This window comes from Moschus berezovskii, chromosome X, assembly GCF_049115385.1.
Source record: "Moschus berezovskii isolate FMDL1 chromosome X, NW_MosBer_1.0, whole genome shotgun sequence".
NCBI lineage: Eukaryota > Metazoa > Chordata > Mammalia > Artiodactyla > Moschidae > Moschus > Moschus berezovskii.
In genome coordinates this window covers 120,249,031-120,274,111 of record NC_142488.1, presented here as the reverse complement: position 1 = coordinate 120,274,111, position 25,081 = coordinate 120,249,031, and the positions used below count along the sequence as shown (strand labels likewise).

At 40.4% G+C, this 25,081-nt stretch overlaps 1 protein-coding gene and 1 pseudogene across 4 annotated transcripts in view; both read right to left on the bottom strand.

The window, feature by feature from the left end:
* Positions 1-25,081, bottom strand: part of OCRL (OCRL inositol polyphosphate-5-phosphatase) — a 53,679-nt gene extending 28,598 nt beyond the window's left edge. For 3 of the 4 annotated variants that reach the window (XR_008687469.2, XM_055438243.2, XM_055438245.2), the window contains exons 1-12: positions 24,836-25,081; positions 24,493-24,572; positions 19,781-19,860; positions 16,371-16,409; positions 6,186-6,296; positions 5,635-5,724; positions 4,813-4,933; positions 4,563-4,724; positions 3,195-3,296; positions 2,564-2,678; positions 1,077-1,193; positions 783-970 (exon numbers count right to left, since the gene is read on the bottom strand). Coding sequence is in view for 3 of the 4 variants with exons in the window: in XM_055438243.2 (XP_055294218.1) it covers positions 783-970; positions 1,077-1,193; positions 2,564-2,678; positions 3,195-3,296; positions 4,563-4,724; positions 4,813-4,933; positions 5,635-5,724; positions 6,186-6,296; positions 16,371-16,409; positions 19,781-19,860; positions 24,493-24,572; positions 24,836-24,874 (1,244 nt within the window). In the remaining variant the exon portion in view is untranslated. The remainder of the gene's footprint in view (positions 1-782; positions 971-1,076; positions 1,194-2,563; positions 2,679-3,194; positions 3,297-4,562; positions 4,725-4,812; positions 4,934-5,634; positions 5,725-6,185; positions 6,297-16,370; positions 16,410-19,780; positions 19,861-24,492; positions 24,573-24,835) is intronic. The other variant, XM_055438244.2, reaches the window with a different exon arrangement.
* Positions 10,820-12,457, bottom strand: LOC129564335 (heterogeneous nuclear ribonucleoproteins A2/B1 pseudogene; annotated as a pseudogene).

Below are 25,081 nucleotides of genomic sequence, written 5' to 3'. Positions count from 1 at the left end.
TCACAAAAAATTGGATAATACAGTCCTATACAATGAGTATATATGTGCATGTGCAGAGATAAAAGTCTAGAACGGTCCTATTCAGAAGAAACAGGGCACACATCTCAAATGTAATTTAAAATTTTTTAGCAGCTAAATATAAGAAACAAAAGAAACAAGTGAAAATAACTTTAACAACAAATTCCATTCAACTCAATATAGCCAAACTTTTGTCATTTCAACATGTAATCAATATTTTAAAAATTGAGATAGTTTACATTTTTCCCATAATTTCACTGTATAGTCTATGCTCACCACAAATCTCAATTTGGACTAGTTACTTTCAAGTGCCCATTAGCTACCTATGGCTACTGGACTGCCATACTGGACAGCAGAGATCTAGAAGGATACACAGTGAATTGTCCACAATGGTTTTCTCTAGAGGGAGGGACTGGATGGGGAAAGCAGAGATAAAAAATGATGGATTTTTTTTCCTTTCACCTTTTATTATATTTATGATAAATATTTCTATTTTATAATAAATAATAATTAAAACTGATTACAACTGACAGACCCCCTCCACCACTACTCAGATGTCCGCTGACAGAACTAACCTTTAACTCTGATAGCAAATCTGATTTCTCTGACTCATTGCATCTGCTAGTTCTCAAAACCTTCCTCTTCTTTGTGAACCCAGTCCCTAAACAGTAATCTCTCACTTTGCACATTTCTATAGTTTCTCATCATGGTTAGTCTCTTCTCAGCTCCACTATTCAAAGGCTAAAGAAGACTTAATCACTCACTCATGTTTCATGATGTTCAGCTGTGGGAGGGTCTGATTTGGGACCACAAAACTCATTCGTGCGCAGATGTCCTTATAATCTTGATTCCTTCTCTCAAACTCTTCCACGTGGGCAGCCAGGTGGGAATTGACAATGCAAAAGGTAGTGTTGTGAAATACAAACCTCACAGCTACCCCACCTTTGTTTCCCTGTTAGGAACAGTAATTATTCACAGTTAGTACAAAAGACACAATGAGCACCTAAACTTCATATGGACATGAAATCATAATCAAGCTCAACTCCAAAGTAACTCACCATCTTTCCCATGATTCCAGTTCCAACTGTTTCTGTAGCAACATCACGGATATATCGCAACTGATCCTTTCTGGCAAAAATCAGGAGCATCATCCCAACAAGGCGGACTAGTTGAACCTTTAAGTTCCAGGGAATTAGAAGAGATTTGTGTTAATACCATTCTTTGCACATATCTAACTTCCCACAAGTAATTTTCCACAAATAAGATATAATCATGCCTCAATTTGAATCTAAATCCTCTAATTTCCCAATGGACCTCATAAAGAGGAAACAAAATTTTTCCAGGAAAGCTCTAATCTGGCTCTGACCAGTAAAAGTCTTCAGGGACAACGAGTACCCTCAGCTCTAGATTCATTATTTTAATCACATTTTAACCTACCATGAGTAAGCAGTATTAAAAAGTTGAATAATAAAGACAAAGCCTCTATCCCAGCTTGTTCCTTTTGCCTCTCCTTCCTAGTTTCTGATTTACAATTTCCTAATAAAATATATAACAATCCTATTCACTTCTTTGTGAACTAGAAATATGTCTGAAATATGTATTAGTCTGCTGCTACTGCTGCTGCTAAGTCACTTTAGTCGTGTCCGACTCTGTGCGACTCCATAGACGGCAGCCGACCAGGCTCTGCAGTCCCTGGGATTCTCCAGGCAAGAACACTGGAGTGGGTTGCATTTCCTTCTCGAATGTGTGAAAGTGAAAAGTGAAAGTGAAGTCGCTCAGTCGTGTCCGACTAGTAGCGACCCCATGGACTGCAGCCTACCAGGCTCCTCTGTCCATGCGATTTTCTAGGCAAGAGTACTGGAGTGGCTTGCCATTGCCTTCTCCGATGTATTAGTCTATATGAGAGGAATAACATCTTCAGGAGTCTTATCACCTACATCAGGTGTAAGAAGGTGCAAATGAAAATTACTCAGACAGATGACTCCTTTTGAAGGGCTTGGTATGGTAGCTGCATAATTAAAATAACTCTTTTGGTAGCCTCTACTATGTGCCTTCTAAAGACCAACAAATTAGGTCACCTTGCTAAAGTCAACTCTACTCTTGACTTACAACCATGTTTTAAACTCATTTAAATTCCACAACACTCCTGTTCTTGCTCCAATTCCAAAGCTTACCCAATGCACCCACATGCTTCAAACTGCTCTTCTGTAAAGCATCCAGTTCTGACCGTGTAAGCAAACAATTTCAATCTTAAATTCTTATTGCAAAAAATCACTTATATATCATTTTAGTTAATTACCACTATGAGTACAGTAAAATTCTTCCTTTCTCTTAAAACTTAGCCAAGCAATGAAACTATAGAAAAGAGAAGCTTAGGGAATTTTTTTTCTAGGAAATAGGAATGAAAAGCATTAGTCTGACCTATCTGGTAACACATGGGGGAGAATTCAATTAATCCATTCTTTTGGAACAAGCTATAAACAGAGTAACTTCCAGTGAGTGCTATTTAGTCATATACTAAAAAAGATAATTAAATGCGGCTTACTTTCTTATACTTGGCTTTGGAATGCAAACTCCTCTCTACCGCCAAGGACCACTCTTGTTCTTTCACAGATTCAAAGTAGAAAAAGGCTTCTGTGCTCAAGTCCAGCTCTTGGAATCTGAGAAAACAAGAGGATGTGAAATCTACATCCCATAATTATCTCTGACTACATCCTGTCCCATTTTCTGCAACATTAGGTGAAAAAACGAATGTGGGAGAGAGGAATTTTAGAGAACTGCTCTACTGATTCAAGTGATCAGTATGGACAAGTAGTTTTCTTTTCAGAAGACTCCCCGACAAGTATATGCATAGGCAAAACAAAACACAAAAAAACTTCCATAAGGGATAACAGAGTTTTGCTTATATATCCTAGGAATAGTCACTATTGGAATTAACCTCAGATCTCAGTTTCTATGAAGAATATAGTTTTCTATGGGTTTTGAGAGAACTAGATGCTTCCTCACACCATTTTAGGTATCTGTTCCTTTATGATCTCACAAATTTGACCCACAAGTTAGCTCTCATATATAGTCTACAGTAGGTTTTTACAAACAGGGGGGAAAAAAAGGGCAAAATGTCACATAAAATAACATCAAACATATAGCCAAAATGAAATTCCAGACATGTATTTTACCCAATGCAGTAGATATCAGGAGGATTCAGATCACAGTTCAGCCAAGGTTCTAACCCACTATCTGGAGACTGGCCATTCACGTTCCATGTTCCAACAAAAAATCTAATATATAATACCAAAAAATAATTTAGAAACAAAGGTAAAGTGTGAACTAAAGAAAGTTCTCACATTACTTCTATACAAGTGTATATTCACAATAAGCCAGTGCAATTTCTCAAGCTGCTTTGCCACACATACCAAAAAACCTTCTTGCCTGTAGAATGCAAAGGCAGTGGGCTTATTCTCTCTAAATTTCACATCAGGTAAACCTAGAGAAAGGAATCAAGTTTCTATTTAAAAAACACAAATTTAATGGCTCTACCACATTTCCTTCCTCTTACATTCCATCCAAACATATTTGAAGGGAGAGCTTCTGGATGGGAAAGAGGTATCTTCACGCTGTAAGGATGTCTAATATGGATAACTGTTCCATAAGGAACCGTAGTTAAATCCAAAAACTCACTTCTTGAAGGATTACAAGGACATCTGTGGAGGAAATTCTGTTGAGACAGATATAGTATTAAGGGGAAAAGCAGAAGGGAAAACTCATGACTGTCTTAACTGTTTACATACAAATATAAGCATCCTGGGGAATCTGAAGAACTGGAGGCTTCAGCACAGGGATATAGTCATGACTGAATTAGAATAAATGAGGCATAATGGGCTAGCAGATGGGACTGGAATCTTGGACTGAAAGGGTACATGCTGTTCGCAAATAACAAAGCAAAGTGTTGCTGGTCTGCACATCGAGATACACGTCACACTACACCACTCCACACGCCACATCCAGTGAATCCAAAACAGAGGACATCAACAAGTAAAGATGAAATGAAAAACATAACAGAGGGGAGAATCCAAGATAGGCCTCCCAGTCAAGAGGATTGAGTGAAACTTCCTTTAGTTACCTTACCAAAGTAGGAAAGTGAAAATTAAGGTCTAGCGGTAACGGTGGACTTAATTTGCCAATACTGGCAAGAAGAAATTCAGCAGGTCAGACAGATAAACACACGTGCTTACGGAATGTGCTAGGAGACAATTCTCTAGTACAAGTGAGCTTGACTTCGTTCTCTGAGTGGATACTATTAGTAGATGTGGTATGATTAGTAATTAGAAAATCTAAAGGAAATTGTAGCATTTGCATTATTGCGGATATGTAGGTTACTGACCTCATAAAGACAGGCGCTTGAATCAGCTCACCATTCTTTTTTATTATGCTTTTATTCTGAAATAAGCTAATTACACTAATACCTTAAATACCAAAAGAACATCTTTTGCTATACCAACTAATGTAACTAATGTTTCACCTCCGTAAGTAGAAGAGAGACTAACCTGAAAGTCTGAATGTTCACATATTCTTTTTCTCGCTTTGCCAGGATGTGTTTGATGAGACCCTCCCGCTGTCCAGACTGGGTGTTTGGTACAAAGAGCTTCCGCATGGTGTTGGTCACTTTGGGGGGTTCCTTGTTAGAAGCTTCTTTTTCACGTGGAAGCCTAGCAAATAAATGAGTAATTTAGAAGTGAAACTGCCTTCACCAGGGAAGTCTCACGCATGGGAAATCTGTTTCAACACAGGACTTACATTCTATTCACTGAAGCGGGTGGGGGTGGAGGTTCCCGGTGAACCCCTATAGGCTGATTCTGCAAATTGACTTTCTTGTCCAAATTCATAGATGAAAAATTATCCTCAAATCCAAGAAGCCCTGAAGGATGCAGAACCCAGAGTCAAAGGCGGGGAAGATAACATCCAACTTGTTCAGGAAGATAGGACTTTGCTTTGGTCAGCGGTTTTGGTCTGACCCCTATTTGCTCAGCTGCGTTACCAAACAGAAAGGTATATGAACAGTGATAACGTAGATGGGGAAGAAGCACATCTGTCCCTGAACCGCTGACATATTAACTAGAATGATAAACATAACTAGTAAGTTACATTAACTTGGAACGTGACTAAAAGAGCGAGTATTTATAGAAGACTTTTAGCACAATGCCTGGTTGATAATTAGGGATTATATCACTATCTCATTTGTCACAAAGACCCTGTGAGATAGGTGCTATTAAAAAGTCTTCCTAAGTTACAGAAAAAGAAACAGAAGCTCAGAGATGTCAAAGTAACTTGACCAAGGTCATATAACTAGGAAGTCAGAGAATTGGTATTCAAACCCAGGCAGTCTGCCCCTGGAGTCTGCATTTTTTACCCCTCTGCTAAGCTGGCTCCAAAAGAGCTAGTGTGCCACAGAAAGTACCAGGACTGAACATGAGGCGGTGAGTACAGACTCCAAAACCAGTCCATAGGAGAAGGCATCTGACATTGACTTTACTCCACATTATCTTATCTGCCCAGATAAAATCTACTGACTCTGCAATCATCATAGCAACCAAGGGAAAAAAAGAATCTTTTCAGTACCTGAAAAAACCGAAGAGTTGTCCTTAGTGTCTAATTTCTGGTACCAGCTGGATGACTCCTTTTGGTCTGGAACAAGAAGCTGTGACTGAGCTGGAGAGATAGGGGTCATAGAGTGGAACAACCATTCCATTGAATGGAACTTACCATAACCAAACGAGGAGCCTGGCAGGCTACAGTCCATGGGGTTGCAACAGTCGGACATGACTTAGCAACTAAACCACCACCACCACCAAAGGCCATTCACTTAGCACCATTCCTGAACACAAAGGAAGAGACTAAGAAAATGAGAGCAGCTCTGGGACCATCTGGGGCTGGAGGAGGATTACTGTCTGCAGTAAGCTGGCCATGGCAAGAAACTGAAGATTCTGGAAATTGACTCAGGGTCCTTAAAGCTGAATAGACTTACCCTAACCTATCCCTGGGGTCATTCCTGAACAACAAAAAAAAATCACTTATCAAGGCTCCATGGGCAAGGCACTCTGCTAACAGCCACCTGTCTCTGTATGCATGTCCCATACAAATAGAAAGAAAACTGCTGAGGCTTGAGTTACCTTCCTGAGCAGCAAGGACCTCTGAGACGAACTTCACACAGTGATCCTCATCAGGGATTTCAAAGCGTCGCTCTCTGGTCCAGTCCCCTTGAATCCGAATTTTGCAGCCACCTAAAAAGAACAGACATCCATATACATATAATGTTTTCTTGGGATCATATTTTCAACTTACCAGTTTAATAGAAGAAGGTCCAGATCGCAAACATTCCAGACCTCTAATATATGAAGCATACCTATAAGATCAAGGGATTCGTTGCGGTGGTGGTATTGGGGGTGATGCGGAGAAAAATTTAATGTAGGCTAATGAACTGTGTGAATGAGCAGCCCAATATAGTGACATGATGCATAATAAAATCATAGTTTCGTATATTCTGATATGTTGCTCATATGTCACTGTAGGAGCCTTCAAATTCTAGCAAAAGATCAATTCTCCAACCACCCCCCTCACACCTCCTAGCTGGAAATTCCTACCACTTCAAATCCAAATAACATAATATGACTCTCTGAAGTGTGAAGGGAAAAATGGAAATAGGATGGTTTGTTCCTTAGGTACAGACTGTACTCAGGCAACTGAATTTATAAGCTAAGTAAAGAAGAAAAGCATAATGGGATCGGCTTGAATTATTCTGAAAAGAAGCATCCATACCTCATCTACCTCCAGTAAAAAATCTATGTCTTGAAAAAACTCACAAAAATAATATAATGACCCATGTCCATGAGTTGTCTGGTTCAACTATAGCTAATTGGAAAACAGTGTAATTAGAAGCAAAGTTACCTAGGACTTCAGTTTCTTATGTATATAACATACTGTCTCCCCTTTTCTAAAGCCTTATATTTACCGTCTGTGTCAACTGTCTGGCTATGGTGATCCAGGAAACCCATGTCCTTGTTTATATTCTTATTTTAACTGATTTATTATACATACTGCTTTCTCATGGCCCTGGAAACTATAAGCTCTTTGAGGGCAAGAGACAGGCTGCACATAAGGGTTACCCAACACAACACTCTCAATGGTCTCCGGGGTTGTCTGGGACAGAGGGGCTTCTTAGGACTCAAGACTTCTAAAGCTAAGACCAGGAAAGCCCCAGGCAAACTGGGCTCATCAGTTACTTTATTGATAATAATGACATCAGAGTTCACAGACAGAAGGCATTTAATGACTACAGAACTGGACTCTTTCACACTTGTAAATAACAAAGAAATGAGAAAATGAAATGAAAATCGTAGTTTCTTATGGCAGAAATCCACTTCTGAACCTTTGACTCTCTCTCTTTGCATTTTTTTTACATTTCTATCTACACAGATTTAGTGATCAGAAGAAAGAGATAAACATAGAGGATAAAAATGGGGGAAAAATAGCACGCAAGAGGACTAGCAATAAGAAAATTAATGAGGCTGCCACTGTAAGGAGAAAAAAAGGGCATGAATAAGGACTGTCAATTAGAACTGCCTTCAAGATACAGGGAAAACCTCCTTCAGGACACAAACAGTCCTCTCTTTCTCTGATAATTTATATTAAAAGTAGAAAAAAAAACTTAAAAAGAGCAGCTTGTATCAGATAGAAACTTAGAACAGGAAAGTGTTCTCTCTGTCCCAGGATCTTGAAAGATACATTTTAGCAAGTATAAAAAAATAAATTGATCCATTTAACAGAAGATTCCAGAAACTGCTTACAAAACAAAAACCACTAGATGCTCTCTCACCATGTTGCATGGGAAAGAGAACAAATTACCCCCTCCACCCAACCGTCTACTCTCTTCCCTGCCAGCCCTTTTGACCTCTGAGATCAGCTAACACTCCTCTTTCCTCAACTTCTCTGAATACTCCCTGAATCTTTCAGTAGTTCTCAACTGAGAGAGCATCAGAATTACCAGAGGCGCTTTCAGGAAATACTGACACTTGGGCCCCACCCCAGGCCAAGAAAACAGAATTTCTGGGGGTGAAGCCCAGACACTGGCAGTTTCTAAAAACACTCTCCCAGGTGATCTAGTGCATCCAGAAAACCAGAGTCACCTGCAAACTGGCTGGCCCCTGAGAGTAGCTCCCCCTGTGGCCCTCAGAAGTAGAGACTATTTATAGTCTCTCACACACTGTGTAATTTAAGACTGGTGTCCTTATTTGTCCTAATGCCATCTCCAGACCATTCCCTCTCCTCCTCTCTCAGGAAAAATCCCTTCTTTGAGGCTCACCCACTGGACTACGCCAGTGCCTTCCCTTCCCTCCTCCATGAGATCATGTACCAACCTCCCAGAAACTTCTGGATCCAGGCCTGATTCATAAGACTTCCTCTCCACTCACACTTTTGCTTTAATTTTGCATCCCTTCAAAATTATCACTGAAAACTCAGTCAACACCTTCAACTTACTCATCCAACGACCTTGCCCCTCCACCCCAGCCACCTATCTACTCCTTCAGTCTTACTGGGACACCTTCAGTTATACCCTGGACCTTTTGTCACAGAAGCACCATCACCTCATAAATCTTTAATTCAAATACCCACTCTGAACTCCTTGCCGCTTACCTGCTCTTAGGGGAACCTCTGACACACTGATCCCTTCACTTTCTCAGTATTCATTCACTCTCTCTTGCTTTCACTACCCTCCCCCACCTTTTTTTGTGAGGGCATCAACCCTGCAACTGTGCTTAAGGAATTTTCCCAGCAAGAATACTGGAGTAGGTTGCCATTTCCTCTTCCAGGGGATCTTCCTAACCCCAGGATTGAACTCGTGTCTCCTGCAGCTCCTGTATTGGCAGGCAGATTCTTTACTACTGAGCCACCAGGCAGCCCTTCACTTTCCTTTTTGTCAAACAGAAGGCATCATTTCACTCTGTTGCAAAAACCCAGAACTGCCTTACCACTCAACTCTGTTCTGGCTAATGCCTACCTGGCTAACTCTCGACACTCAGAAATCCAACTAACTGCGTTCTCTGTACTTATATGTAAAGGAGTAAAACCAGATGCACAAGCACACACACACCCCGTTATAAATTGACTGCTAACCTCAACAGGGCCCTGTATGATAGGAATCAGTCTAAGTTTCCATAGTCAACTTGTCTCCTACTACTATCTGGAAAAACAATTCACAACTTCACATTTATTGTCAGTCTTTGAATCCCACTCTTCTCAAGCTCTTTTCTTCCAAGCAGACTGCTTTACTCCATACTTCAAAGGAAATGGAAGCCATCATATAAAACCTACCTGTATCTCTATTCATCTTCTCCTTTCCCTTCTGGTTTAAGGAAGAAGATCAGAGGAATTACAACCCCTTGGGTTCTCTCAGGAATCTTACCCTTGCAGTCATTCTCTAGACACCTCCCCTCAGTATCTTCAACCTCTCCCTCGCATAGTCTCCTTCTTATCAGCATTTAAATAAATCATGTTCTAAATTCTCATTTAAAACAAAAAACCTTCCTGGACCCCATATCCCCCTCCAACTCCAGTTCATCTCTACATTCCCCTCTGCAGTCAAACTTTGAAAGACACATAGTTAAGTTACTACTTGCTCACCTTCCATTTCGCTCTTTAATCCACTCCAGTGTGACTTTGGCTCCCACTACCCCTCTGAAATTGGTCACCAATAATCTCCATATTGCTAAATTCAATGGATAGTCTTCATATTATCAGATCTATCAGCAGAAATCAACAGTGGATCCCTCTTTGAAATAGTCTCTTTAAAAGGCTTCTATGACACCATACTCATCTAGTTTCTCTCTCTCTTTTGGTCACTAACTTTTAGTGCCCTTTGAAGTATCTTCTCCTCTACCCAAACTTTAAAAAGTAGAGTGAGTTCAATCCTCAGAAAGTCCAACAGGACTTTCTGTGATGATGGACATGTTGTATAACTACACTGTGCAATATGGTAAACAATGACCCCATGTGGCTAATGAGTACTTGAAATGTGACTAGTGCAACTGAGGAACTGATTTTCTAATTTTGTTCTAATTAATTTAAATAGGCACATATGATTAGTAGCTACTATAACTGATAGCACAGCTATACAACGCAATTGCATAACCTCTTACGGCTTCACATACCCTCTTTGTGCTAGTGGCCCAGACCTTACTTCTGAGCTTCAGATGCACACATTCAACTGCCAGTTTATCATCCACACTCAAATGCGTCAATGAAATTTCAAAGTAAACATAGCTAAAACCCAAGGAAAACTCATTCCTCTTGCAATGTTCTTATTTCTGCAAATGGTACCACCAACCACATTCATGCCAGAAACCTAGGATTCATCCTTGACAACTTCTCTTCAGCTTACCCCCTACCCCCACACCAACCTCTGTTGATTTACTCTTCAAAAACGTTTATCATATCTGTCCACTTCTCTCCACTCTTACTGCTACCATACTCTCTAGAACTCTAGCTTAAACCACTGAAAGAGCCTCCTGGCAACCCAACACGGGCATAAAATCCTTCATATTCTTTCAATATTCAAACTCTAAAAATCCAGATTCCTCATCATGGCTTATAAGATCCTACTGAATCTGGTCCTAGCCTGGCCTACCTTAGTGCCTGAGACTTATTTCAGGCATCCTGGCCTTCTTTCATTTCAAAGAAAGTATCAAGCTACTTCCCAATTTGGGGCCTTTACCCATGAGGTTCCTTTTACCTGGAATCTTCTCAGCCCAATTTTCACCTCTTACTTATCCCCTCTGGTCTCAATTTATTTTTTTTCCTTTAGAATTATTTTATTAAATCATAAATGTACAACAGCTTCTTAACTCTACAAATGTACTTAAATTTTTTTAAAGGAAAAACGTTATGTCTTATTACACCATGGTCCTGGCTAATAGCTTTTCAAAACTTTGAGAAAAATCTTAAAAAAGGTTTCACGTGTCACCTGAAACTTACAAATTTAACATTATCAAAGAAAGAATCCTTCTACACTCTTACAAAGACCACTAGAAAGAAACAACAGTTAAAAAGCTAAGAAACTGTCTCAAAGGCATTTTTTTTTTACAATCCTTCCTCCACAGTAAGGTAATGTTATTAAATAATCCAATCCATATTCACAAAATGGCTCTCTGCATCTGCTCTGGTGTCTTCTGCCATATCACTGCATATTTATGCATGACTGAGATAAGATTTTCCTTAACATTGTTATTTCGATAACCTGAAGCTGTTCTGTTACCTCTGGGCTCTTATCCTCTCCTATTTATACAGTGAAGCCCATGGCAAATAGGAAGAAGCTCAGTATCTGCTTCTCCCTCCATAACCCCCACTTCCTCCACTGCCTCCTGGACTATAGTTTCCTACACCATATGGTCCCCCCATGTTCCTGCTACCACCAAAATTTTTACTCTTCATTGGACCATAGTTAGAAGGTTGTTGGTTATAATTTCCAAAATCATTGTAATTTCCACTCCCGTAATTTCCTCCTCCATAGTTGTCATAAGAACCTCCGTAGCCCCCACCCTGGTTGCCATATCCAGGTCCTCCACTACCATATCCTCCTCTTCCTCCTCCATAACCAGGGCTACCTCCAAAATTGCCACCTCCAGGTCCTCCTCCATACCCATTATAGCCATCCCCAAATCCACGACCACTTCCATATCCATCAGATCCTCCTCTAAAGTTACTTCCTGGTCGTGGTCCAAAATTTCCACCACCACCACGAGAATCTCCAAAACCAAAGTTGCCTCCTCTTCCACTTCTAGAACTTTGGACTTCCTGCACTTCTTGTCTAGACAAAGCCTTTCTTACTTCTGCATTATGACCATTGATAGTATGGTATTTTTGCAACACAATCTTATCCACAGGATCATGGTCATCAAAAGGAACAAATCCAAAGCCTCTTTTCTTTCCAGATTGCCTGTCAGTAATTATCTCAATGGTATCAAATTTTCCATATTCCTCAAAGTAATCTCTAAGATGATGTTCCTCAGAACCTTCCTTAATTCCACCAACAAACAGCTTCTTCACAGTTACACGAGGCCCTGGCTTTCCAGATTCCTCTCTTGAAACAGCACATTTTGGCTAAACCACTCTCCCATCAATTGAATGAGGTCTTGCAGCCATGGCAGCATCAACTTCAGCCATGGAAGAAAAAGTCACAAAACCAAATCCTCTTGATCTTTTGCTTGTAGGATCCCTCATTACCACACAATCTGTAAGTTTTCCCCATTGCTCGTAGTAGTTACTCAAACTTTCTTCTGTAATTTCAAAGCTCAAGCCACCAATAAAGAGTTTAGGGAATTGTTTCTTTTCTCTCTCCATCACGGGATTCAGTCGCTTCAGCCCGATTTCCCCGCAGCTGAGCGAGATGAGATCTCCGTGGACAAACATGAACTGGACTCATCCTGGCACTGTAGTAAGAACTGCCGCTGCTTGAGAAACAACACCGCCGGAGCACCTCCACTCCAGACCCGGTGCTGCTGCTGCTGCTGCTGCTAGAGCCGCTGCCGCTGCTTTTCTAGAACCTTCCCCATGACTCTGGTCTCCATTTAAAAGTCACTTCTTCAAAGAGGCCTTCCCTGAGGACCTTGACTAATTTAGTCTTATCAACTCTCTGTATTTCTCCCTGATAGTATTTATCAAAACTGCAACTATGAGGACTTCCATGGCGGTCCAGTGGTTAGAACTCCAGGGTTCTGCTGCAGAGGGCCTGGGTTCAATCCCGAGTCAGGGAACTAGGATCCCACAAGCTGTGGGTGATGAAGCCAAAAAACAACAACAACAACCCTGCAACTATATAATCATACATTATCAGTTTAAAAGCTGTTTCTTGCACTAAGTTTCATGAAGTACCATGCCTATGCTGCTTTTCCCTGTATCCCTAGAGCATAGTGCCTAGCACATAAGAGGTATTCATAAGCTTACGGAAGGATTAACGGATTATAGCCATCAATGTGACACTAGTACCAAATAGCACAGAAGCAAGAACCAAAGCAGGAACAGCAACCTTATCTATGTTGTTTTCTACCAATTGGGCAGCACTTAGAATAGTGCCTGGCAAATAGAAGGCACTCTACAAATATTTGTTGAAGAATGAATAAAAGAGGGCTCAATATTAGGGAATTATTATCATACTGTCCATCAATAGGTCAAATAAGGAAAAACAATAGAATCATCTCTATACATACTAAAAAGACATTTGATAAAATTCAATATATATTCATCATTTTAAAAACACAAAGGACTTTCCTGGTGGTCCAATTGTTGAGACCCCATGCTTCCACTGCAGGGGATGTAGGGTCAATCCCTGCAATCTAGGATCCCACATGCCCATATGCCATGGCCAAAAAATAAAATAAACTCATACAAACTTGAAATATACGCAGTTTCTTAACATGTTTTTTTTTTAAATAAAACTATCAAATCAATAAGCAATAATGTCCTCAACAGTGAAGCACCACTTGAGGCATTCTCACTGAAATCAGGAGCTAAACATAAAATGTCACCATCATCATCATCATTTAACGTTGACCTCCAAATTCTCGCTGGTGTAATGGGATAGGAATCAAAACTAATAGGTACAGTTACTAGAAAGACACAAAACTATTATTTGCAGATGACCAACCAAGGTCCGTCTAGTCAAGGCTATGGTTTTTCCCGTGGTCATGTATGGATGTGAGAATTGGACTGTGAAGAAAGCTGATCGCCGAAGAATCGATGCTTTTGAATTGTGGTGCTGGAGAAGACTCTTGAGAGTTCCTTGGACTGCAAGGAGATCCAACCAGTCCATTCTAAAGGAGATCAGTCCTGGGTGTTCAGTAGAAGGACTGATGCTAAAGCTGAAACTGCAATACTTTGGCCACCTCATGCGACGTGTTGACTCACTAAAAAAGAGTCTGATGCTGGGAGGGACTGGGGCGGGAGGAGATGGGGACGACAGAGAACGAGATGGCTGTATGGCATCACTGACTCAATGGCCATGAGTTTGAGTGGACTCCGGGAGTTGGTGATGGACAGGGAGGCCTGGCATGCTGTGATTCATGGGGTCGCGGAGAGTCGGACACGACTGAGCAACTGAACTGAACTGAACTGAGGGCTATCAAAACCTAAAAAGAAAATAAAAGGCTCCCCCAAAATAAAATTCTGTTAAGTGGCTGGATAAAAGATAAATATCTAAAAGTCAACAGCTGCTCTGTATACTAGTAGTAAGCAATAGAAGAGAGAAAAGCTTAAAAAAAAAAAGTTCCACTGATAATAGCAGCAAAAATATCCATCAAAAAATACTTAACCTACAAATATTTGCTATCTATGAAGATAACACAATATATTACTGAGAGATATAAAGAACCTCAGTAAGTAGAAAGAGATATACCATGTTCCTTGACAATGACTTAATTTTACAAAGGAGTTAAATTAACAAAATTTGGTGCGTTATCTATGGTGAAATGTTAGCCATTAAAAATCATGTTTTTAAACTATTTTAAATGATATGGGAAAGGTCACAATATCTGTTAAATGAAAATGCAGGATAAAAACTATATATGAGGATTCCAATTATGTAAAATTATAAGTAAAGGACTGGAAGGAGATACATAAAAATGTTAATTACAGTGGTGATCTCTAGGTCACAGGAGTGTAATTTTAATTTGATAGTTTAAACTTTCCTGAACTTTACAAATTGTACATAATGAAGGATGTTTTATCTCTATAATCAGAAAAAATATTTTAAAATGTTTATTACCAACATCCAGACAGTGGGAAAACACAAAGTTTCAGTAAAATCAGGCTTGCTTAACAAAGCCAAGGTCTTCTCCAGCAACATATTGTGTGCTCTAAAGGTTTATATATGAAGCCTAAGGATCAAGACAAAATCTAGTTTCAGTACAAATATTAATAAATAGGCAGAAATGAAGGATTTTATTCAAGTGGTTACTTAACTCCTTCCCATATAATCTAGTAACTTGAACTCTGGACACAGCAACACACTGTTAATTTCATGTAGGAGAGGCCAACTAAGCGAACGTCATAAATTAGGTGTTTGTAAGAGAAAAGGCACAGCTCAGTTTAACTTTTCAGCTATGGAAATATCTATTTCCATACTAAGAACAGGAAATTTAGGTATCTAATTTCAGCAGATTTCAGCAGCAATGTGAGTCACTGCTGAACAAACTTTGCTCACATTTTGCTTTATTAGTATTGCTCTTGCCTTCTCCTTTTTAAGTACAGTAAGACATAGATATTAGGTTACTTGCTTTCCTGGATATCTGCAGGAGAAGTTAGAAGTAGGATGTGCTCAGCCTTTTAGGATCAGCCCTTAAGACTTCCAAAATTTATGATCAAAGGAAAGAATAATAAAATCCAAATCAGAAGAAGTACCTAAAGTGTGTAATACAAAACAGTAGTGCCAAGGACGGGAACTATGTCTAAGCAAAATTATGTGTGAACTGATAGCCCCAAGCTAAGGGCCAAGTCCCACGCATCCAAGGACTAAGAGATAAAGCACCCCATTTGATTTGGATTCATGTCGTCACATACTCTTTTCCACGGCAACCACAGAGTAGATACAGTAGCATGCAAGTGCCCATTTTTTCCTCCCCATGTTAACAAAGCACAATTTTAGATGATAAATGGAGAACAGCTTGCACAGAAAGTCTAAGATGATTTGTTTCAAACAGATAAAAATGCGAGAACGGAAACAGTAAGAAGGAAGACTGTGTTCTCTCTGATAAAGAAATGCCTTGAGAAGACGGTATTAAATAAAAGACCAAAATTATTTTAAGAAAAAAAAAAAAAAGATATCCCTGGTACAAAAGGGACTCTGTAGCCTCCCAAATAATATAATAAATTAAGGAAAATATTATGATTTAACATGTAAAAATCAAACGTAGGTAGGGGAAAAAAGCTTAAAACATAACAGCAGTTAAAAAAACCTCATAAACCTTTTGTGCCTTAAACACTCTACGGTGCTTCCTACAATTTCCTACTCCTCAGGAATGACTTAACTGATAGCAACAAAAAACTGGTATCTCAAAGAAGTTCAACATCAGAAAAGCAGATAACGTTTTCAACTTTTTAAAGACTCCTGCCAGCCACCTGCTTTTTCTTAAACTTAGGCTAAGTGTTTTGGGGAGGCAATACTAATTTGTATGGCTGCCTTATGAAAACAGAGAATACAGGATAAAATGGTAAGATAAAAGTTGTGCAAAAAAGGTATCTGACATACAGAGGGTCTTCAAGTACATATTTGTTGAATGAAAATCAACTCCATTCAGAAAGATACTTACTGTTTGAAGCTATGTCAATTAAAAGAGTTTCTTCCGCTTCTAAAGGAAAAGAATAATAGGATCAGGGAACAGAAAACCATTCATTATAACCCAAAGAAGTATACACCTATTTCTTTCAATCACCACTCCTAGGTTTTAGAACACATTAAAAAAACCCTTTGCTTTTTTGTTTAGCACTTTTAAAAGGGGATTTTAATAGCACTGTGTCCTAAAGATTATAAGCAATAAATGCACTGAACAAGTAATCACATGGAATTCCTCAAAGCAAATCAAGTAATGACAATAGCAAGGAATATAACATGTTAATTCAAGTGAAGGTGAGTTTAATTCCCCTCAACTATAACACACTAACTTAATATAATCTAATAATCTAAGAATTTAGATAATTCTTATAAAAAGCCAAGAAAGTGACCCCAAAAGCCTAGAGGTAAATTACTTTCTTAACTCAAATCTAGTCTCTGAAAATTTTCCAATGACCTCATTACCTCCACCCCTGCCCCATACAGGAGCGGAGAATACTTGAAGTTATCTTCAGGCTACCATTAACACTTGTAGGTCCAAGGCTTACCACACCCAACAAGTATAAAACGGGTCAAGTTCAAAGTTCTATTTTCTCTCCATGGCTCACCTAGACTTCCTCCCTTACCTCTAATGTCTACATCCAACTCATCACTTCCTCTTGGACTTCCCTGGATCTGGCCATTGGCACCTGTCAGACCCTTGTGGCTGGTTAAACTCTGCATTCTCCCTCTGGGTACTGACTCCTTCCTGGAGGAGGAAATGGCAACCCATTCCAGTATTCTTGCCTGGAAAAGTCCATGGACAGAGCCTGGCAGGTTGCAGTCTGGGGTCGTAAAGAACTGAGCATGCAGGCACTGACTCCGTGGGATGAGTCTGGATTCACCTTGGCCAGGAGTAGTCTCAGCCTTTTCTAGCTTCCTCACTTGCCTGGATTGTAATTTGGCTCCATTACTCAGGTGCAACAAAACTGATAATGCCCCAAGTTGTCTAATATGAAAGAATAGTCTCAATACTTTTACGAGCATGATGAATGAAGCAAGGGACAACAGTGCTTCAAGACAGAGGTATTAGTTCACAACTGCTCTTTGGTAACTTTAATTCTTTAAAGCCCAAGTACTCATAGATTTTTCAAAATAGATGTACAGGTTGGGAAACAGAAAGTATGTGAAACTCAAGGAGGTATCTGTTCCTTTCGTCATGAGGATTACTGTGTGCATGCACACAAATTTTCCTAGATTCCAACCTAGCAATCTGCCATTTCTTTTTTTTTTTTTCAAAAGCAAGAATGGGGTTTATTTCTAGCTCGAGCTAGGGCTCATGCCTCCTCCAGCACAGTGGAGTGCGGACAAGAGCCCCGAGCCCAGGTCACAGCGGTTTTTATAGTCTTAGATTACATAAGCACCTATTTTTGTTCAAAAGATCAAGCTGGCAGAAGCTCATTGGCCAGTTCATGCGCGCGCAGAAGCTCATTGGCCAATTTATGCGCAGGGTTTTTCTGGGGGATTTCCCTTTTTCCTCTGATTGGCCTGATTTTTGGCGCCAGGACTTTTCTAGGGAGGAGTTTCTTAATTTTGGCACCGGCGGGATCTTCTTAGGGAGGAGTTTCTGTAAACTTAGCCTCCACCCTGTCTCCAGGAAATCCGAAACTTAGGCCTAAGCAAGGTCTCAGGCCTATCCTGGCTACTCAGATGTTAGGGCTCCTAACATCTCCCCCCTTTTCTGTTGTTCAAACGGAGGAATCTTCCTCTGTGGGTAGAGTTTGATCCAGGGATCTTTATACAGCCTTGCTGCTGCTGCTAAGTCACTTCAGTCGTGTCCGACTCTGTGTGACCCCACAGATGGCAGCCCACCAGGCTCCCCCATCCCTGGGACTCTCCAGGCAAGAACACTGGAGTAGGTTGCCATTTCCTTCTCCTTGCCATCTATTTCTTATTAAAGACAATACCAAGAGAAACAGGGTAAAAGAGATTCTAGAAGTAGCACAAAGAAGGTATAGAGTTAATAGGATACTAACATCATTGTCTTTGGCTTTTCTCCTCCTTAAAGGGCTGAGTATGTAACAAAAAGCACTATGCTATCAGAAGTTAGGTGACCACAGTAACTTATTTCGGCACGCAGGTGCCTCCTTCAATGTCTCTCTTACACAGGGCAGGCTAAATAAAAGACTTCATTCTACTACACAATATGGATTCTATTCACAGTGGGTATTTTTAATTCTTAATACATGCTCTCTTAAAAAGTCATGCCCACTTAGTAGTTCTACTTATAGGAATAAATTCTAAGGAAGTAAGAGACATGCAGGAAGATTCATTATTTATACTAACAAAAAATAACTCAAATGTCAAACACAGGGAATAACTACAGTAGAGGTCATTTGTAAAACTGAATAGTATACAACTATTAATAGCATGTAAAAGCACTCAAAACATGATAGCAAATGGAACGGACAAAAAACACATACATATGAGCTGCACCCACCCTAAAAGTTACATGTGTAGAAACAAGGAAAATGTTAGGTATTTACCTCTGAAGGACGTGAATTTACTTATTTCCTTTATAATTTTCTGTTCTTTACCAACTTTTTACAGTACCTGTATACTTTTGTGATCAAAAAAGTTGCATGTAGTTTAAGAAAGAATTTATGCAAGGCAGGATGCAAGTTTTCCAAGAAGCTGTAGCTGACACAGAATGCCTGTCTGATAAGCCAATGGAGCCACCGGAAACATAATGCATTTGTTCTCTAATAATCAATTTCCTTTCTAGGGCAATGTGAAATGACAGAAGCAACACCTCCTACACAAACCTCCCAATTTTTGAGTCTCATTGTAGCAGATGAAACAACAGATTTTCTGTTCCCTTTCCCCAAATTTGAAGGCAGGAAGCCAAATATTTCCTCCCCAGAGTCGATTTTCTTATGATTCACCAATGTCAAGGTTTGAGAATCAGCACAATTGAGTGTAAGGCACTACAATCTGGCAAGGCATGTTGCCAAATGTTTTAATTTCAAATATGTGGGAAGAAAGTGCTGAATGCATGTGAATCGAAGTGACCTTGATAGTTTACAATGAGCAGTTTATCAGTTAAGCCCAAGAATGTGATTAAAATCTACATAGAGTTTCATCAGCATAAAAGACTACCTACATAGGTAACAGACCACATCTATCTCTAACCCCAGCCAGGGTGGTGGGTGAGAATATATATATTTCAATATAATCCTTCAGTACTCTTAGACAAAGAATTTATCATCTTCTCAATGGTAGACTATTTACAGAGGGTAATGCATTTCATTTCATTGCAGTGACAAATTTAAATATGTATGATAGTACACAATGAGATAATGACCGAAGAAAAAAACATTACAAAACGAACTAAGCAATTAAAGCTAGTACCTTGAACACATCTAAAGTGGCTATTTATAGGAATGATATCTTGAACACGCTGTTCCTTCTTGTGCAACTGGATTATTAGCCTAGGAAACAGAAGAATGCAGCAATGAATAGGTACTGAAAAACTAAAAAAAAAATTTAACAACAAAATACATTGCTGTATTGTTATACAAATCTAGTCTGTATTTATTAGACTTGTTGGATCTTGTTCCCTGGATCTAAGAATCATGGTAGATATTACTTTAGGTCTAAAAGGATATTAGTGATGGTCAGTACCTGAATACCCACAGTTCAATGCCATGGAGAACACAGTCTATGTCCTAAAAGCAGTTTACAATTTTAAGAGCATGAGTTATAGTGCACACACCTTCAGACTACGCATACCAGAGTGAAGAACTAACAGTTAGGTGTGAAGACCATGAGGGAAGGGACTACGGCCATCTTTTCACCACAGTATTTCTAGCACCTAGTACAACACCTGGCATGTAGCAGTCCCTCACGTTTGTTGAATAAATGGATTATAAATTTCATCAATTAGCTTTCTGATTTTATTCCCATGGCTTTTATCAAAGAATGACTCTATCTTTTCAAATAAGTATACAGGTTCATGGAGAAGTAAGAGGAGGTGCCCAGCCAGCTGCATCAGTCAAAATAATCCCAGTGACCAATGAGGTAGCAGATATCACAACCAGATTGCTTTTATATCCCTGTGTTTTCATCATGGTTTACGATTTAACGCTAGTATTTCTGGTAAGCATGACTGAACTTGGCCCCTCAGTATGAAACACAAGACTTCCAAATTCCTATGTACTCCTGAAATATTAATTTTCACTTACTACTTAATCTTAGTGGTCTAGAATCAAGGTGTAACCTACTGGTAAAAGGTCATCCTGAACATCTCCTAACTTCCCCCAAATCACTCTTCAGGTGGTTTTTTGAGCCAGGAGCACTATTCTTTTCTTCCCTGAGACCCAGCTCAAACTAGCAACTCCTCTGTGAAACTCCTCTCAAGTAACCTCAGGCAGAACTACTGGCCCCATGCCTTTGCTTGTCCCTCAAATATAGCACTTAACACACTCCATTATAGTTACATATATAACTATATACATACATACAAAAAACTACATACGAATCCCTCAGGTTTGAACTCCATGAAAGCAAAGACCTTATCATATTCAGTTTTGTCTCTTACCTAATAGATGATCAATAACTTTGGTTGAATAAACATTTAATTAAGCTACAAAGAGAGGTGAATTTCTAAACATACTTGGTCAACATTTGACCTTAGAAGTCATTCTTTAGAAGGGCTTGATTTCTATTTTGTTGTCTTTTGGGGGCTTGTCATTTTAGCTTTTTGAATTTTTTTTTCAAATGTGTTAACTTTGAAGGGGTAACTTGGAGGAAAGAAATGCTTAGATAGAACTAAGGGAAATAAAAGTATTATTGCTGTTTTTCTGCTCTGATTCTACTTGCCTAACTTTCAGGGACTTATAGTTTAAGGTGATTAGAAAGAAGAATATGGGGGCAGGTCCTTCTCAAACTGCAAAGTTCATGAGTTGAGTAGAGTCCTATAAACCCAGATGTAGACCAGAAACTAGATAAGACTGACAAAGCAACGGTCAGTGAGAAAGAGCTTAGAAAAATGAACACAAACCAATGTTGTTCCTAAGGAAAGTAATACAGAAATGATGTTGAACATTAACAGTAAAGTTTCAACTGGATTGTCTTGTTAAAAACCAACACAAAACACACAACACGGATGGACCTTGAGAGCATTATGCTAAGTGAAAGAAGTCAGACAGAGAAAGACAAATACCATATGATCTCATGTGTGAAACAGAAAAACAAAAACCAAAAATACTGAACTCAATGAGAACAGATTGGTAGTTGTTAGAGGCAGAGGATGGGGGTGGGTGGGTGAAATGGGTGAAGGGGGTCAATAGGTACACATTTCCAGTTAGAAAATAGTTAAGTCCTGGGGCTGTAATGTATAGCATGATGACTATAGTTAATAATAGTGTACTGTATATTTGAAAGTTGTTAAGAGAATATGTCTTAAAAGTTCTCATTAAAATAAAAAAAATGTTGAAGGAACTTCCCTGGCAATTCAGTGGTTAAGACTCTGTGCCTCCAATACAGGGAGTGCAGGTTCAATCCCTAGCCCCGGAACCAAGATCCCACATACCACGTGACACAAAGACAGAAAAAAAGAAAAAAACTGTTAACTATGTGTGGTGATGAATGTGAATAAGACTTATGGTGGTGATCATTTCATAGTATATACAAATATCAAGTCATTATGTTGTACACCTGAAACTAACATAATGTTATAAATATCAATTTAAAGAAGAAATGTGACCACCCCCCAAAAAAAAAATCAAAAAACATAAACTGGGAATTCAAGTGAAGTCCACAGATATTTCCCTGGGAAATACTCTGATTTGTTTAAGGAAGGACTGATGCTAAAGCTGAAACTCCAATACTTTGGCCACCTCATGCGACGAGTTGACTCACTGGAAAAGAGCCTGATGTTAGGAGGGATTGGGGGTGGGAGGAGACGGGGACGACAGAGAATGAGATGGCTGGATGGCATCACCGACTCGATGGACATGAGTTTGAGTGAACTCCGGGAGATGGTGATGGACAGGGAGGCCTGGCGTGCTGTGATTCATGGGGTCGCAAAGAGTCGGACACGACTGAGCGACTGAACTGAACTGAAAGATGAAACAACAGGTTGCATCATAATCTATTTACCTTGAAAAAAAAGAATGTCAGTGTTTGATTCCTTGTGTGCAATAAAGTCATTTTCAATTGTAATTTTAGTCTCTCAAGTAAGTTTCTCCTATGGTTAACAGCAGGAACTACAAAACTAAAGAAGGCACCCAAGAGACAAGGATTATATAGATGGTTTGACAGTATTAGCTGTCTCCAATAAATGATTTCAAAAGAAACTTGTCAGATACGATGTAATTCTCAGATGTTACATGGCTTTAAATCTCAGCTATGCTACTTCCTGACTGAACAAATGACTTAACCTCTCTGAACCTCCATTTCTACACCAAGAAAAAGGGGATGACGATGATAATGTTACAATTTCACAGCAATCCTCACATGAGAGTTTAATGAACTAATTCATGAAAGTGCACTGACACACATCAAGCCATTGGGTGTGACTTGTGCTGTATTCATAACTTACACAGAACTGTAACATAGAATTTGATTTCTCTAGGGGGGAAGATAAAAATAATCAGGAGAGCTACCACTGCAACTTTAAAAGTGCTTCCAGTACATGAAACCAGATAGAAGGAGGTGTTTATCTCAAGGCCAGCCGCTTGTTCCCTTATCAGCCGAACAGTTCCAAACCTACAGAACCAAGGGACCAGATCCTGGGATGTGGTCATCTCAACACTGTAGCTATTTTTATTTAATCCTCATAATTTAAAGAAAAGGAAACTGAGGCACAAAAAATTTAATGGTTTGCCCAAGGTTCACATCTTCCCACTCTATTCTTGCCTTTGGAAGCGGTACTGATGTTCCACTTTTCAATTCACTTTTCTGTTGAATTTACTTTCATTAAACTGGTCTTCCAGTTTGATGAATTCTGGGAAAAATAAAATGAACTTATCACATCAACAGAACTAACCAAGCAGAATCTAGGGAAGAGCTACTTCCATAGAACCAGCTGACATCCAGTTTGAATGGCACCAAGAGTTTCAGAATAGGGCAGGCTAGGCCAATGGAAATTTCTTCTCTGCAAACTAGACAGCATAGACAAAGATTGAATCTGGACAATCTAAACACAGGGACTGAGAAAAATTGTTTATAAGCAGAATCCATTGTTGGGGGATGGCAAGATTTAAGTGATTGACAATTCTTCACTGATGTCAAGAACCAGCCAACAACCAGGGGCGGTGGCTAGGGCATAAAGGGATAGGGACCTACCTATATAGGATAGTCATCAGAGATACTTTAGATGACACATTAGTGGCAAGGAAATGAGATCAGCAGCTATAGTGACAGCTTATCAAAATCTTTTGATCAATCAGCCAACAGTCTTTACTGAGCTCCTATGTCCAAGGCAGAGTGGAAGGTAACACACCCTGATGAAAGGCCAAAAGTCGTTTACATTTCTACACATTTCATTACTTTTTCTAACAGTCAAGTCAGTAACTGAAGCAGTTACTGACCTACACAAAATCATGACTGAATTAATGAATATGCCTTTAAGCAAATGGAATAAAGGGGTGGGGAGACTGGAGGAACCAGTTGAATGAGGTTAAGAGAAGGTTAACAATGAAGCGTTTCTACAGCACTTTTACTTCTTTGTAAACCACTTTCGTATTTATTATTCTCCCAGTTATAACTCCAAAGGCTATAAGGTAAGGCAGTTCATGTTTTTATTAAACTGATGAGGACACAAAGGCCCAGAAAGCTTTATTGACTAGCCCAGGATTACACAACCCATGTCAGTTGCAGGGGCAGGAACTAAGAACCCAGGCTTCCTGCTTGCCCGCCCATTAAGCCCTTTCCTGAGCCACAGGCCAGGAGCAAACTTGGGGAGAAAGCCGGGTGGTTAGAACACTGGCACTTCACACCCGGGCCGAACCTGTTGCCCACGTGGCCTCAGTGGGAGAAGGGTGGGTGGCGTGTCGCGGTTTGGGGTTGGGAGGTAATGGCAGGCTCCCCTCCTCTGTGGGTATCAGGTGGTTACTTACTCATACTGCCCGTTCCTCTGGACTAGGGTCAGCGCGCAGGGCTCCCGGAGAGGCCCCTTCATCTCCATACCCTCGATAGTATGCGGGCGCTAGTCAAGGGTCTTCTTTACAAGCGCGGCCCAGGAGGGGACCCGCGGTGCGGGGTGGCGAGAGGCTCCTGCCCCTCTGCCACCCTTCCTCCCCAGCGTCCGAGGCAGCGCCTCCCCGCCGGCCCCCCTCCCCCGCTCGGCTCGGCTTCGGGGCCCGACTGCCCGCTAGCCGCCCCTCCGCGGCGACCCGCAGTCCCGCGGACCCCCACCTCCGCCCTGCGCGGCCTCCCCTCCCCCTTCGCTCAGGCGGATACGGTAAGGGGCTGGGCTCCAATCGGGAGCGGTGGCTCCATCCCGGCCGCTTCCAGGCTCGGCGGGGCTGCGGACTGCGGGCTGATCCGACGATACTGCCTCCCGCGTCCTCACACCCCGTAGCCTCGGCAGCGCGTCCTTAGACAAACAGCTCCGTGCTGGGCGCGGGCAGCCCGCAGCCTGGAGCCCAGAGCCGGGAGCCGGGAGCCTGACCCGAGAGAGAGAGCGGCGCCTCCCACCCCCGCCAG